Here is a 16,808-nt window from a genome sequence, read left to right as displayed (position 1 = left end):
CAGGTGAAGGAGAAGCAGGAGGCTGCTACCCAAGAGAAGACAGAGGTGTTAAAGCTGCTTTTTTGTTTTGTGTTTTTACCTCAATGCAGTATAAAATCAACATTTAAGATACAGATAAAATTCTTTATATAATTAGCTTAGACCGTAATATCCTTCTAATTGTCACTTTTCTATGAAACCGTCTTTAACCATTTGCCTTTATAATACTTAATCACTTTGGCCCACTCCTTACAAATTTCAGTAATGATTCCAAATCAGTACAGTAAGGAAAAAAATATTTATTTTCTAAAGTCATTACCTTGACAGGCAAAACAAAGCATGTTCTCAATTTCATTTAGAAATACATATTTTAAAAATACATAGACCAATATGGCCTGCCCAAACAGATATTTAACATGGTAAATATAAGGAATAAATTGTTTGAATATAAATATCTATAAAAAAATAAGTACATCAAAATTCAATCCAACCTCTTTCATTAGCCGGTTATATAAAGGAAAATAATTTTACTGCTTTAAAGCGTAACAAACACTTACTTTTCAATATATTTCATAAACAACCCTATACCATTGTGTCTCCAAAAATCAAGGACAGGGAATCTCCTGATTTAATGATCTTTTTTTTCTTATGGATCAGAGCTAGTAGATTACCATGAAAATATTATATCTACTGCTGACACATTAGACCAGACTTCTACGAGGCTAGGATTTAGTATGGGGGATGGAGGAGGGGGCAGCAGGGGTGGGAAGAGTTTGGGGAGGCAATAATTAAATGTGGGAAATACTTTTGCCAGAGTGCAATATAGGTGAGGTAGACTCATATTCATGAAACATATCCTGATTTATGGTAGTAACAGTTTCATTCAGTTTTGCATTTTACAAATTTAAACAAACAAAAGTCTTTCTTTCTTTTTTTTTTTTACTTGCATGTTTGTCTTTTGAGTGTGTTTTCAATTTGTGCATTCCTTAGAAAATCTTTGCGTGGACTTTGGAGTTTCTCCCTGAAATGTGCCAGGCGCCTGAGTCAGACACAAACACTCCCTTAGGGCCTTCGTCAGAAACTCCACCCCTGTGTGGAATCTCCTTCCTCTCTCTCTCTCTGGAGGATGCCACCCGAATTCGAATGTGACTGTGTGCTTCTGCTGAGAGGTCCATTGTCATCCCCAGATGAAAGAAGAGACCAAAGCAGTTACCACTGATGGAAGCCAGTGAAGATGGTTGGGGGAACTCCTTAACCTTTCTTGGAATGTTTTGAACGAGGACGCTGGTCCTTTGCCAGTCAGGAACCAGCAGAGGATGCTCCTGCTCTGATCCCAGCCAGGGTGGAGAGTGCAGAGTCGGCCACAGGGCTCTCCGTGGAGGCTATGGCTTCAGACAGGCCCCGAAGGTCTGTCACCAATGTGCTCGGTTGTGGGTCGCATAACGCTCTCTGGAGGGCTCGCCTTTCAGCTTGGGATCATGAAAAGATGATTTGACGCTGTTTTTCATGGTCTCCGACCTAATAAAGCAAGATAAGAGAAAACAAATGTTATTTTAAAAAATCACCCTTTGGCAAAAGAAACATGTAAAATTAGAATCTGGCACAAACAAAACCTGAATCTGGTTGTGAACTTTCACCACCCGCCGCAACTCTTTGATAAAACCTCAAGTGATATCTATTACCGTTGTAAAAATAAAGCCTGCCCCTATGCTTAGAATGGGAGCGAGGGGTCATATGGTCAAGTCTAAGGGGAAGTGGGCAGTAAATACAGGTTTTAAATAAACTAGAGTTGTTCTGGTTTCTTCCGTAGCCCCATCCCAACCTTCATCACTATGCGACCCTGCCTTGAGGAACTCAGCATAGGTTTTGAATAGTTATGGCCATCTTAATAAATTGACGGTGACTTAGTTGAAAAGAGAGAAAAAGAAAAGAAGCATACAGTAGGCCCAGAGCAAATACTTTATGGCAATTATTTTTAAAAAGATTTTTTTTTTTTTGCAGGCCTGATGTTTTACAGGAGAAATACAGAGGGAAGAACTGTAATGTTGATTTAATAGTTGGCATAATAAAAACCCATAAAAAATTCCAGGTTAATTCAGAAACTGATCTCGTGGGGAGCATTACTGGCCTGCGACCATAAATATGGATACTCTCATAAGCAGGTGTGAAGAAACCGATAGCTGAGGCTGCCCCACAAATCAGTAGTAAACAACTCAGAAGTAGTTCATGACTGCCTGGCCTGAGCTCAGAACACTTTAATCATAGAACTTCTTGCCACTGGATTTCTAGGAAAAGTCTCCATAGACCATGATAGAAAAATGCAGAACATGTGATAGATCAGAGAGTAGGTTTCCTCCTTTGAGCTTGTGAATTCCAAAAAGTTTAGGATTTGGAAGGGTTATCACCAAAGAGCAGCTCAGAGCAACTCTATGATGTTGCCTAATCCAGATCCCTTCTCTGTCCCAGCACATGACTGACCAGGAAAAGAGAGAGCTTTTTGGAATGACATTGGCTCTGCACCAAACACATTTCCCTATTAAAAAAAAAAAAAAAAAAAAAAAAAAAAAAAAAAAAAGACCATAAACCTGAAAAACAGCATGTTCTAAATTCCACCAACCCTATCTAATGACTTTATTTTTCCTTTGGCCATCTGAATAACTGCAACTTATTGAAGAATTTGATTATCCATGACATTTTGATTCTTCTTCTAAATGTCCTCTCCCCAAAATGATTTTTGATTTCTCAGGGAAAGTGGTAAATACATTGACTCAGAGAGGCAAAGGCTGTATATAACCCAATGACAAAGGCATCTCTGGATATATTTTGGTTGGGAAATCTACCTGTAGATGAAATGGTATGTGCTAAAAGTACAGAGGACATCAGTTTGCATTCCAGAGCTTCATGGAAATATTTAAGAGGGATTCTTTTGCTCCTTTTAATCTATAGGATGCATAGATCTCCTCTGCTACTGTTTTCTAAAAGTCTTTCACCTGCCCAAGTAAGAAGGGCTGGAGGAACAGGCTGCTGGCATCAATGACCGGGGCTAGTTGTTCTTGTCAACCTCTTACCTAATTTTTCTTCCTTCCCTCTTACCTGGTTTGTCTTAGGTGTTCCTCTGAACTTCTTCTGATTTTTCTTCCTCTCACTAACTGCTGATAAATACACTTTTTCCCAAGCTTGGAACAGGCTTTTCCTTTCTTATGATTATTCCAGTCTTTCTCCATAATGTCTTCAGCCCTGTTAAAATACACAAGGAAAAACATTTCAGCAATGTTATATTCAGCTTTACCCTGACTTTCAATGTCTCTGTTAGTCTCTCTAAAATAGGAAGGCAGTACCATGATAGGAAGGAGTTCAGGAGGCTGTTAAACTGATTGAAAAGCAAAGGTGTTTCTGCTCACCTGAGTTCTTTTCCTGCTTGGCAAAAATTCCAGCACTTCTTGTCTTTTTGGTTAGCACATTGGCATCTATTCTCACGGTCTGTTGCCTTTGTGGGAAGTAAATTCTCCAAGGCTCTCTTGGACCTAGGGCTTCCAAGTCCATATGGAACAACGTGCCTATTATCCAAAGAGAGAAAGAAACTATATTAGCATAATTAATAGTCTTTAAAATGACACATGGGCACACCCATTCCACTGGGCACACAAGGAGCTCATCACATAGCACTTGGGAGCATCATTTCAGAGGGTAAAGTGTAACAAGAGCCAGGAACACCTGTGCATCAATGGCCCTGACTGTATGTATCCAGGCAGGAGAAAACAAGTTTTTCTAATTCAGTGGAATTCCATTTCAACTCTTCACAAAGTTCAGTTTCTTCTTGACACGAGCAACATTGCTTTTTTGTCAAAAATTAGGACATCTCTGCTTGGCATCTAATTTATATTTTCTTCCTTTTCTAATGGTCTATTTAGTTAACAACTATTTGTGGGTACACAGTGGGAAGAGGTTTCAATGCAAAACCATGACTCACAAGATTTTTAAAACTTATTTTCAATTCAAACCATGGAGGATACTGCTAAAAGTGCCACCATCACCCCACCGACCCCAGTGGTTGGGGGAGGAGGAGGCACATGTTCACACATTTCTCCTGCCAGTCGGTGGTATCATATGGTTGTGGAAGGACTCATAGCCAGAGGGCTCTCCAGTAATTTCCAATGTGTCCATTTTCATTCTCATCTAAGAAATAAAGTCCTCCCTTTGGAAGTATCACCTTAGTAATTATTAGGCTCCTTGTGGTTTTTGGTGTGGTTTGATATTGTTTGGATTTTGGTCCTCCTTTGTCATAACGGTACATTGTATGCATAGTAAATGTGTGCTTGTTTATGACTGCTTCCGACAGATGATGAACTAGTGTCCAGGGCAGAAGGGGGAAATCTGCTTTTCTTCTCTGTAGGTGAAAGAGAAGCCTATGGACAGTATTTCTATTTCAGTTCTGAAATGGGCATTTCTAAAGGGAAAATATAGCAGCAAAGGAAATCCGGGCTCCAGTTCTAGCTCTGCTACAAACTCACTCCTGCACAAATGACTTCAACACTTTGAGCCTAGGTTTTTTTGTAAGTAAAATTAAGAGATTCTAACCCTCTATATCATCACTTCTGCCTCTCAGTCTCCACCCTCCCATGAGAAGCACAGGTTGCACTAACCCACATCTGACCTCGGCAATTATTCCCGAAACCCCATCAGATGCCACTGTGAGAGTGTCCCCCTGAGGCCCTCTCACTGAAAGTTCCTCATTTGAAACGTGCAGTGGCCTCCTGCTTGTCCCATCACGAGTAGCCTGAGCTATGGGGCCTCAGAAGACCCTCCCCTTGGTTGCTAAGAACCAAGCTGTCGTTATTTTCAGGAATAGAGGGAAACTGTCCCCACTGAGGCACTTCGATGGTGTTAGAACGACTACCTTCAGAGTCCCTAGAAAAGAAACTCTAAAACTGGGCTCCAGTGGAGCCAGCGCTAATGAATGACTAGGGTTACAATGCCCTCTAGGGACTTACTCGGGAGTGTTGACCCAAATGATGTCCAGGTGGCAGAAGTAGACACACTCTTTATCCATCAGGGACGAGCAGGAGCAGCGCTTGGACCGGCGGAGCCGCCAGGGTGGACTGGGAGTGGGTTTCTCCCCGCCGTCCTCACCCACCGCGCTGAGCTCAGCGCCTAAGACTGCTGGGGAGAGAAAGAGCAGGTCAGTGGGGGATGTCTCCTCAAACGCCGAGAGACATGCTGGATCACAGTAGAGTCAGAGCTAGCAGAGCAGATAAAAGCAGATGAAGCACACAGCCTGCCATCAGCAAGAAACACAGAAAAAAGGGCTCTTTATTTTTTTCCCTCCTCAACATGAGTTCACCTTTTGCCTCCCCCTCATGCCCTTGGCTTATCCACCTTCAGGGAGATTACACAAATGCAGAGGAGACAAACACCTGAAAAGGGACTTCCCCCACCCCTCTTGAAGCAGGCTCAGGGAAATGCTGTGGAATGCTGCCTGTTGAAAATCCGGTTGGCTTCTACAAGGAACTTGGTAGGACAGCACTATCCACTGAAGCTTACTTAACATTGGCACATGACTAAAGACAAGAAATCACAGTTATTCCTAGCTTTGGGGCCACTTCCCCATTCAGGATGACCCTCTCTTTAGGGGGTACCCATCCACTTCACATGCTGTGTAGGGCACAGGGTACCCCAGATGATGTATATCTTTCAAAATTAGGTGGGGAAAATGATCGGAGAGAGAAATTAACTATTCAATATTCAATTCAGGAGGGTAACTCCATAGAAACCAGTGACCTAAGGTGGGGCTGAGAAGCAGGTCAGGGGACTGAAGGTAGGCTGGGTGGATTTTGAATTCCGAATCCCTGGGCATCAGGCTTGTGTGGGATCCGCTTCCTCCCCCTTCTCCGCTACTGCCTTGCCTCTTCCTCCTGACAATTTAGCCATGCAGCTTATCTGCCCAATTTTGTACATTTCAAATGATCAGACACATTCCAGGATTTTCATTCCCTTGACATCCTTTCTCTTTAGTCAGGGTCACGAAAAGACAAAAAAAGTGCACTGACCCTAAAAACGGGGGGGACCCGGGCAGATGCACACGCACTGCCTAAATCCTTCAGCAGCCAAGAATTATCCTAGCTCCCCTCCCAGCACAGGTGAATAAAGCTGAAAAGAGAGCTCACACTGTTTTGGGTGCCAAAAACCTGCCAAAAGAAACCTAAAGTCAATGATGACAAATTTTAAAGAAAACATCTGCTTCACCCAGAAACCGCCTGCGGGGGGGGGGGGGTGGGGGGGAGGCGGTAGTTAGTCAACAGACTTTTGTTCTGCAGGTGATTTTACTGAACATACATTGCTTGAACGACTGGATAAAATTCCTTGGCTTCAAGCTGGAATGCTTAAATATTTTACACGTTAACACACTGTTAAAATAGTGTTTAAATAAGATTTAAGTTCCTATATGGCCTGTGTACCTGTATAAACACGTATATTACAAACATACATTTGACTAAATTGTATATGTCCATACTCTTCTCATTTTTTAAAAGCCAAGGAAACACATAACGGAATAATAATAATAAAACGATAAGTTATTTTAATGCCATGTTATAGTCAATTGCACCTAATTGTATTCAATAGAGGAATTTTACATTTTATACTAGAAGACTTAAGTAGCTTTCAGCAATAATTCTCAGACACTTGCTCTCTAAGCTGCAGTCATAAAAAGAACGGGGAAAAATAGAAGCAAGAAAAGCATGAAGGTGGATAAGAACACACTAACTTGTAATTCCGAGACTTACAAGTCAACGAGCGTGCCTACCTGTTTCTGGAGCTCCTTGGCAAGCCACGAACAGCAGAGAGAAAATCATGGGCAAATAATCCATTCTGAAAAAAAGGGATCAAAAACCTCCCGTTCAAACTGAACCCAAAGGAAAACGAAGAAAATCAGCTTCAGGTCCCTCAAAGCGCTGCGGGTTCCTCAGATCTCAAAGCGATCCTTCAGCCCAAGTGCCCTTTAACGGGGAGAAAAGGCAGTGCCTGCCAGGAGAGAAGGCAGCGAGCGGAGCGTCTGCAGGCGCACGCGGCGGCGGTGGCGAGCTGGGACTGCAGGAGGCGCAGGACCCGTTCGCCTGGCGCAGATGCAGAGGCGCGTCTGACTTGGACAGCTCTCTGCCGGCTTTTTATATTGAACCCCTATTAGAGTGGGGGTAAACAGCTCCGACTTTATTCCAGCCCCAGACAATGTTATTGTGTTATTAGTCACCAACAGGCAACGTGCAGCCGGAGATAAGGCCAGGCCCGAAAGGAAATCACTGCTAACTTCAGAGGCAGACGCCCGCCGTCTGACAATTCGGGGGCAGGGCTAAGAAAAAGAAAATACCCATTAGAGACCTTTGCTAAACCTGCCCGTGCAGTGCTGGAGTCCGCTTCCCCTTTGCAAGCTGCCAGCCCCGGAGTTCAAGAATCAGAAGAGGGGACTCCAGAAAAAAAGTCATACCATTGGTATGAAAAGTATGAGCCACAGTTTAAATAGATTGTATTGTTGTGTGCGGGGAATTTTTTTTAATTGTTGCTCGCTTCATTTTCCTTTTATGTCTCTCCGATTCTAGTCTCAGTCAAACAAGGGAATGCTCTCCCTCGTCACTCCCCCACTACTGGGGGTCAGACTATTTTGGCAGATCAACGTACTTTTCTCTTCAAGCCCCTTCCTGCGGGTCTTTTTTGCTAAAGTTCTTTGCATCTATCGGAGAAAGATCCGTGAGGGATTGGCAAGAAAGGGAGCTTAAAAATAACATGAGAGCTCGTTTAGGCAGATGCCCAATCTTTTCCCTATCACTGATCAGAAGCCCCGATAAGTTCTTTTGTGTGTCCACACTTCCCCTGCGGAGGAGGCTGATACACTGATTGAAAAGCAAAGGTGTTTTTCATACAGAACTTAAATCTTAAGATTGGTCGGTGCCACCAATCTTAAGACATGGCGGGAGAAGAACACCAGGGGGAGATGAAGAGCTACAGGGGCTGATGTTTTACTAGGACAAAAAGGAAAACCCTTCTAAATGGCAGAAAAAAACGCAACCTGGCTTGGGGGCCGAGGAGGGTCAAGGAATGGTGCCTAACATAGGAAGGAGGAATGCACCTCAGAATATTCCATTTATTCCCCGCACAAGCAGGGACATATTTTCTGGGACTCTTTTTTTTTTGGGGGGGGGGGGGTCTTCATTTAAGGCAAAAAGGTGTTCTTGTACAAGGTTAAGTGAATATGCAAGGAAGGTGGTGCTGAGAAGGAAATGCCATTCGAACAAGGAATCAGATAATACTTCACATTTAATAATGTGTTTACATTTTCAAAACAATTTCCTGTCTATCTAACCTTGAAATCCCCCCCTGAAGTACACACAGGGCAGTTACTGTACAGGTGACATCATGCCTTAATAAAGAAAGCAAAAGGTGCATGGAACACATTGGCTTTTTCCACTAGTCCCATTTTTCAGGTTAGACAACTGAGCACCCAGAATTTTTGTTTGTTCTCCACCAAAGCGCTCACAGTGGCCCAGTAAGACCTATGGGATAAATTTAGAGTCTCTTCCCAGGGGATGCCATCAAATACACACTTTGTCCATCTCCTCTTTTTGTTTTACTCCAGTTTTTCTGGGGATGGAGGGTGGAATTCAAGCACGGATGAATTTCCAAGACTGGCACAACACACATGCTGGGAAACCTTGTCTCCCTCCTCCTTCTAAAATCAAAAGGACAGTTTTTATCCCAACAGCAAAGCCGTGGGTTTGGACAGACTCAGACCCACAGACCTCCCTCGAAGTCACAGCAGGGGGAACAGGGACAGTGGCAGCGACAGGTCCATAATGACATGCATCCTCTAAAAGAGCCACTGAAGCAAGAGTCGGAGATGGGAGAGAGAGAGGCAAGAACTCTCCCTCCCACATCCACACACACACCCAGAGATGCCTCCACCCTATCCCCAGGGCCTCTGCCTGGGCCCCTGGCCTCCGCTGTGCGCTTACCTCAGCCTAGCCCCCGGGCCCAGGGAGGCCACAGCTCCCCGAGGACAGGCGGCACTGAGCCGGAAGCCAGCGCTGCCACCCGTGCCAGGCAGGGGTGCCCTGACCTCCCTCTCCAAAGCCGACCTTGGGAGAGGAGAGGAGAGCTGATGTCACATTCACAGGATCCAAGCAGCGCCTCCCCCCCAACACTCCCGCGGAAGAAAGGTGGCCTGGGAAATATGTCTTGGCAGGGATTCCCCCTACTTTTTTTTTTTTTTAACCTTTTGGCAACTTTGACCAAACACTGACAACAGTCAGGACCAACCTGTCCTCAAGGCCCCTACCCGGAAACCACCGCCCACGCCCTCCCCAATATTCTCAGGTCCAGCCTGGGTTCTACTTCAGCTGGAGTCCCGTCTCCCACCCCACTCCACGCCACCCCACCTTGCTGAGGCTGCCCCTGCAGGTTCCAGCAACGCCGAGCCTTTAGGTGGAGAAGTGGGGCAAAATGAAACTGCCCAAGCGCCTCCAACAGCACTCACCACGCCCCGTCTGTGTCATCCCGTGAATATGAATTGGAAACACAAAACGTGGCCAGCCATCCGCCCACACCTGGCCCTTCTCGAGCTCGGGGAAAGTAAATAGTAAGGAAGAATGCAGGATTTCAGACCTGGAAGGGCCCCACCGTGCCAAATATAATGGTGCCCCTGTCTCTTTGAATCCTGAATTTGCAAGACGTGTGCCTGCGCGCGCGCCTGTGTGTGTGTGTGTGTGTGTGTGTGTGTGTGTGTGTGTGAGAGAGAGAGAGAGAGAGAGAGAGGGAGAGAGAGAGAGGGAGGGAGAGAGAGAGAGGGAGGGAGAGAGAGAGAGGAGAAGAGAAGAGAGAGAGAGAATTCCCATGTCTTTTTCTTTGTGTGTCAGGGGCGAGGGGTGGCACCTGTCTTCTCTGTCCATCTCTCCATTTCTCCCTCTGGCAGCAGCTCCCTTTTCCTCCTGTAGGGGCAGAGGGAAGCCCCATTCAAGCCCACAGAAGGCAGCTAGGGCACTGCCAGGCAGCCTCCCAGCAAGACATTTTCCCAAGAATCAAGAAATGAGGGGAGAAGGAGAACCCCAACAAACCAGTGTTACAAGCTTGATGCCCCCACCCCTCCTCCACTTAAGGCACTGCTAGATAGAGATGCGGGGAGAAGAACTAGAGGTGAAAAGAGCTGGACAAAGGAGTGAATATGAAGGAGAGCTTCATAGCCCCACCCCACCCCTCAGAGGACTGCAGGGGGAAAATGCTCCTTTCCGCCACAGTCACTCTCAGAAAGGGAAGGGAAGGAAGGGAGAGATGCAAAGAGGAGGATTTTTTTTTCCCCAATAGAAAGTTTGCTGTGGCTGTTCTTGCCTTTTTTTTTTTTTCTCAATTTTAATTTTTTTGGGGACAGGGTCTCACTCTGTCTCCGAGGCTGGAGTGCAGTGGTGCAGTTATAGCTCACTGCAGCCTCAACCTCCTGGGCTCAAGTGACACTCCTACTTCAGCCTCCTGAGTAGCTGGGACAACAGGCTCAAGCCACCATGCCCAGCTAAGTTTTAAAATTTTTTCGTAGAGATAGGGATCTCACTGTTGCCTAGGCTGGTCTTGAAATCCTGGCCTCAAGCAATCCTCTTACCTTGGCCTCCCACAGTGCTGTGATTACAGGCGTGAGCCACCACTCCTGGCCTATTCTTGCTTTTGAGGCTACACTTGAATGCTGGAAAGTATTTGATAAAACTATTTTTTATGTATTTCTTTCTGTATCTCTGTATTAATAGATATCTATAAATAAAACATGCTGAGCCCCCAATACAGATACTACACAGTAGCAAATTGTACTGTTTTTAGCATTCTCCAGCTTTCCTTTCTCAACTTTTGCGTAATAAAATTTGTAACTTTGCCAAGCCAATAAATTTGGTATGAGATGTTGCATTTAGCTCAGCAAAGCTAACAGTCATTAAGTTGCTTGAAAATCACACAAAGAATGAGGAAGTATTTTATCGTAGGCAAAGTGAAGCTATCCACACCACTAGGCCTGGTTTAGTCTTGGGTCAGTAACTATTATACATTTCTACTCTATGTAGCACTTTTGTGAAAAAATGTGTAATATAGTTATTAGGCCTGTGACACATCACACATCTCCAGGAGCTATGAAGAAACATAACTTCTCCCTATAGTCCAAAAAATAATGGTTGATTTAGCACAGGAAATATGATGGTCAATGTAAATTCATCCTGTACATTTTAAAAACATACAACATATGCATCTCTATTTCTTGGACACTCATCCATAGGATAATCATAGATAGCAAGTGTTTATTTAAAAGAGTATTTCCAATTCTCTAATCTAGCATTTCCCAAAGTTCAGTTATTCATTAAACTGCTTCACAATTTTTACCATATTTGGGTGCCACCTGTACATTTTTACTTAATATTTTCCTTTTAACTGACTTGTTTCTTTTACATGAATAATTTTAAGAAAATTTTATATCATTACTATCTTAAGCAATAATATACATGAAATTATGGTTGGTATGCTTAAATAATCCATATGAAATCATGGTTGGTATGGTTAAAAAAATCTACATGAAATCATAGTTTAATACATGCTAAACATTTAATCATTATACATTCATTAAGCTATTAAAAATAAAAATGTTTGGCTGGGCATGGTGGCTCACACTTGTAATCCCGAGGCCGAGGCAAGTGGATCACCTGAGGTCAGGAGTTCGAGACCACCCTGACCAACATGGAGAAATCCCATCTCTACTAAAAATTCAAAATTAGCCAGGCATGGTGGCGCATGCCTGTAATCCCAGCTACTCAAGAGGCTGAGGCAGGAGAATCATTGAACCCGGGAGGCGGAGGTTGTGGTGAGCCGAGATTGCGCCACTGCACTCCAGCCTGGGCAACAAGAGTGAAACTCCATCTAAATAAAATAAAATAAAAATGTTCGTACATGTATCTTCTATGCCCACACAGACATGCTCACCACCCTTGGGGAACATGCTCACCACAGTTCCATCAACTGCAATATCTTATACCTTCTTCTTTAAGAATTAAGCCCTGTTTCAATTCCTGTCTCTGACCTTTACTTTCAAGATAACTTTCAAATATTCCACACAAAAATGCTCCTACAGATGCATCTCAAAAAAGAGATGTTCCGGCATCCAGAATCTAGAAAAACAAAAGGTTCACATCCCAAAAAGTTTTTAACAGATACCTCCCCTTGGCTTCTTGCTCCAGTGTTGCAGCAGTTATCTTTTATCTCCCTTCCCACTCTCTATTTAAATCTCCTCTCTGAGTGCCACTGACACACATGCATGCACACATCTGAACCTATAAATTAGACTAAGAGAAAATAATATGATTATGTATTAATAATTCATGATTAATAATTATATTAGGATATTGTTTGTTAATAACAATTATTATTAATATTAGAATCATATTTCACACATCTCAGAAAAATATGATAGCCAGTGGCTGCCTCCTCATCTTTTAAATGTTCATTCTATGTCATGAGTGACATCCGAAACTAAAGGGACTCTGATGCAGGGAAAGACCACTTGAGGGTGAGGGGAGTTGAGTCAAGTCACTTCATTAAGTCTAATTTGTGAAGTCATTTTAAACAAGCTTTCCATGTGTCTGAATGAGATGGTAAAAGGAACTAATTCTGGAGGGAAGGTTTCATAGAAATACGGCAGCTACCTTCATGGTTTCTTTCTTTCTTTTTCTTTCTTTCTTTCTTTCTTTCTTTCTTTCTTTCTTTCTTTCTTTCTTTCTTTCCTTTCTTTCTCTCTTTCTTTCTTTCCTTTCTTTCTCTCTTTCTTTCCTGCTTGCTTGCTTGCTTTTCCTTCCTTCCTTCCTTCTTTCCTTCCTTCCTTCCTTCCTTCCTTTTTAGACAAATTCTCACTCTGTCACCCAGGCTGGAGTGCAATCATGGCTCACTGCAACCTGGACCTCCCGGGCTTAAGCAATCCTCCCACCTCAGCCTCTTGAGTAGGTGGGAATATTATGCATTTCGTTTTTGTTTTTTAGAATTTCTTTGGCACATCAAATTTAGTGGCAAAAAATTAAGCAAAATAACTTCAATCATTCTCAACTTTTGTATAATAAAAGGTCTATGGCAGAGAGCTATCCTAAAATAACAGTGAGAAATTGATTCATTTGAAATTCGTTTTCATGTAAGAAATCTGGACTCAGAAAACTCCATTTCTCTAATGTGATGTGCATCCATGTTTATCGAGCCACCACTAGTGTCAAAAGGAATTCTAGGTACATTATGTGTTCCGATGTAAAGGTAGCATGGATTTTATATTCACAAGTCAATAGACTGATGGAGGATTAATAGATACCCCTGGAGGAGAAGCGATACAAATGGAGAAAAGAAAACAATGATTGGGGTGAGGAAGCTGAGGTTCCTACAAGGCTGCTGTGAAGACACTATGTACAAAGCAACTTGAGAAAGAGGCTGAATAGAGGTTTTAAAGGGTAGCAGGAAAGATTTTCAAAGGTAAGAGGATTTAGGAGCTGTGGCAAAGGACAGCAGATGGATAAGAAGGGCCAGAGAATTTTAACAGGATGTTTTGGTTACTGGATTTGCAGTGTCAGTGAGAACACAGGTGGCTTATGATGATGAGAAAGAGAGTATGTAGACAACGTGTGTGGTTAATATTTCCAGTATCTCTGTAATGTGTCAGTAGACTGTGGGAAGTCTATATAATTTTCACATATGATTCTCAAGTCCTAAGGATGAGTGTCCAGTCCCTAAAAGGAAAGGAAGATGCTAAAATTTGCCACAGTTCCCTGAGGAACCCCTTCCTGTACATTAGCTCCAGTGATTTTGACCATTCATGGTGTGGACTGTGTCACCATTAAAAGGTTCAGATTTTTATTTGTATTAGGAAATATTGTATGAGTTCAAATCTCCAACTCCACATTTCGCAAATCTCCTTTTGGACTTGGATATTTACAGAAAAAAAAAATTCTCTACAGCGTTTTAGAAAAGTTCTCTGGCTTTCAACATTTCTTCTCTTCTTTCCAAGAGAAGAGATTGAATAAAAGGATAATCTGTAATTATTCCTTCCACACTCCCCCCTCAAACTCTAATTTACTAAAAGTAAATTTCTCTTCAGATAATCATGTTTTCCCAAACATGAGTATGCTGGGAAAAGGGAAAGAGTATATTTTACTGGTTGTCTTCGTAGGACAAAAGTTAGATGACTTTTTAAAAGGGCATTTGTTTTTATTTGAAAATGCAAATTTAATTCCACATGCTCCAAAATATATTTCACACTAAGGATTTTGTTTGATTTGGCTTTTGCACTTTTTTCCATTTGTTCTTTTGATGGAAAAAAAAACCATTTGGAATAGTTACAAGAATAATTTTCCTGGAAATTCATGTCTTAAATTTTTTTTTCTGTGAAGCTTAAAAACCCCTGCATACATTGTGTTAATATTATTTAGCATTTATTGATTATTGCTATTTCCCTAAGTACAGATTTTATCAAGGGCAGTCAAAAGGCCATTGAAATATGTTTCTTTCTCACACGTGACTTGCAAAAGCAAAGAATGAAGAGTAATGCCATTGTGTGTCAATCTTTAATTTAGCCAGAATTCCAAATTACGACTTTATTATGTTGGTTTATTTTAGAGAAATGTGGGAAAAAGAAAAATGGGATCAAATGAAGGAATATACAGTGTGTGTGCTTATAGCTCAAGATAAGGTTATTGCAAGACTTTAAGGGAAGCAGTACTGAAGACTTACTTTTAAAGAAGAAGAAGGAAGAGGAGGAGAGGAAGAAGGAGGAGGAGGAAGAGGAGAAAGGATCAGGCCTGGAGCCCTGGCCCCATTCTCAACCTCCCTTCTTCCTGGAGTGTGAGAGAAGCAATGAAGCATGATTTAGACAATCTCAAAGCTGCTAATGTGCATGTAAAGCACATAATCTTGCTACAAAGTGGAAAGGATCTCATGAACTGGAAAGTAGCTTGTTTAAACGATTTTTTCCAAACAGTTTCAAGATTAGCCAGGGAGGGCTAACATTTTCTAGATAAAGCATTTGCACAGCCTTGTTTCTTTCTGGCTGTTCTTTCTCCCCCCACATCCATTCTATTTTTGTACATTATCTGGAAGAAACTATCTTTTTGGACTAATGGCCAGGTCTCTGTACCAGTGGCTTCATTTTTCCCAATTCTCTCCCATACTCCTCCCCTTTCAAGGAACATTCTACCACTTTGTTATGACTTGGATCCAACAAAATGGAGCAAAGAGCAACTGTTTCCAACATGCATAGAAACTCAAGCAAATGCCCACCTCTCCACTTTGACTGGTTAGCATTTTTTCCTATATGTGTAGATCTGCATATTGATTTTTTTCTGCTCTCAAAAGATGACCAGAAAACATCTAGGACATCCTAATTCTAATTATGCTTTTCATTTTTTTAATCTAATCTATACTCACTTTATTTCTTTACATTGAAAGTGATATGATATCAGTTCAAAACCCTAGATACAAAATGAAAGAAATAATCAATAAGTAATAAATTCTCAGTGATGTTTCAAGGGCTTCGATCCCTTCTAGGGAACACAGAATCTGAAAACAGCAACAACCTTAGGAAAAGCCACCATCCACTAATGTAGAGGTGGGAGCAAATATAACATATCAGAAAAATAGAACATAACTAAGGAAAATGACAATCTTTAATTTAGCCAGAACTCCAAATTATGAGAACACCTAATTTTCAGGAAAGTGAAACTATTAATAATGACATGGTCCAAATATAGATCATCCAACTCAACAGAAACTAACGTCTACTCATTAAACAGCTCCTTGGAGATCAACTCCTCACTCAGATAGTCAAGGCACTTAGCCTCTCTCTGCCTTTCCCCATTACAAAATGAGAAAATATCATGTGCCACTTATCTCAAGATGCCTAGAGGAAAGTGTTTCGTTGAGGCTGTAGGTGAAATGATGGAGACAGTCATATCAATTGGAAAAGTTTAGTTAGTAAGATATACAGAGAGCTACACAAAGTTTTTTTCAAATCAAGGATTCAGAAGAAAAGGAAAGAGCAAAGTATCATCAAATGCAGAACATAAAAGAAAATGTGCAAAGGACAGAGGAAGAACTGTTTCACATAAGTTCTATTACTGAATGTTGACTGGGGCGAAACAATATCAAAATCCAATTTATGGAAGAGATGCTAATTTGAAGAGTCAAAAAGCTGAAACACAACAGACGTTGTACAGAGAGGTCTGAAAGAGGAAGAATCAGGCAGTCGGAATGTAGACATGGTTTTGAGGCTGAGCACATGAGCTCTTCCTAATTCCAGCTGAAATTGCCAGACTTGAGCTATGAAGTAGGCAGTGGAGAAAATGTAATTTGCAAGTATCTTAAAAAGAAAAAATTGATCTGAGAAAAAAGTCATTTTTACTTTAATTTCCTATCATTGTTTCTTTATTAGGGACTACATTTGGTTTTGTTTGTTTGTTTGTTTTTTGAGATGGAGTCTTGCTCTGTTGCCCAGGCTGGAGTGCAGTGGCATGTTCTTGGCTCACTGCAACCTCTGCCTCCCAGATTCAAGTGATTCTCCTGCCTTAGCCTCCCGAGTAGCTGGGATTACAGGTGCAGGACACCATGTCTGGCTAATTTGTATTTTTAATGGAGACAGGGTTTTGTCATGTTGGCCAGGCTGGTCTCCAACTCCTGACCTCAGGTGATCCGCCCGTCTCAGCCTCCAAAAATGCTGGGATTACAGGCGTGAATCACTGCACCCAGCCAGGGACTACATTTATTACAGAAATTTTCTTTTGAGTTGTAGATATAAG

The 16,808-nt window shown here is 42.1% G+C and overlaps 1 protein-coding gene across 7 annotated transcripts in view; it reads right to left on the bottom strand.

Moving 5' to 3' along the window:
- Positions 1–262: 262 nt before the first annotated feature.
- The window catches only part of EDN1 (endothelin 1), a 98,253-nt gene continuing 81,707 nt past the window's right edge, over positions 263–16,808 (bottom strand). For 2 of the 7 annotated variants that reach the window (XM_055113188.2, XM_057302439.2), the window contains 5 exons: positions 6,782–6,846; positions 4,971–5,139; positions 3,381–3,536; positions 3,073–3,216; positions 263–1,497 (listed from right to left, as the gene is read on the bottom strand). In XM_055113188.2, coding sequence (XP_054969163.2) covers positions 1,392–1,497; positions 3,073–3,216; positions 3,381–3,536; positions 4,971–5,139; positions 6,782–6,845 — 639 coding nt within the window. In that variant the 5' untranslated portion in view covers position 6,846 and the 3' untranslated portion in view covers positions 263–1,391. Of the gene's footprint in view, positions 1,498–3,072; positions 3,217–3,380; positions 3,537–4,970; positions 5,140–6,781; positions 7,713–8,981; positions 15,077–16,808 lie in introns of those variants that run through there. The other 5 variants (XM_055113187.2, XM_055113189.2, XM_063605152.1 and 2 more) reach the window with 5 other exon arrangements.

This window comes from Pan paniscus, chromosome 5 (assembly GCF_029289425.2).
Source record: "Pan paniscus chromosome 5, NHGRI_mPanPan1-v2.0_pri, whole genome shotgun sequence".
Classification (NCBI taxonomy): domain Eukaryota; kingdom Metazoa; phylum Chordata; class Mammalia; order Primates; family Hominidae; genus Pan; species Pan paniscus.
The sequence above is the reverse complement of the archived record's forward strand: the minus strand, read 5'-3'. Positions and strand labels throughout refer to the sequence as shown.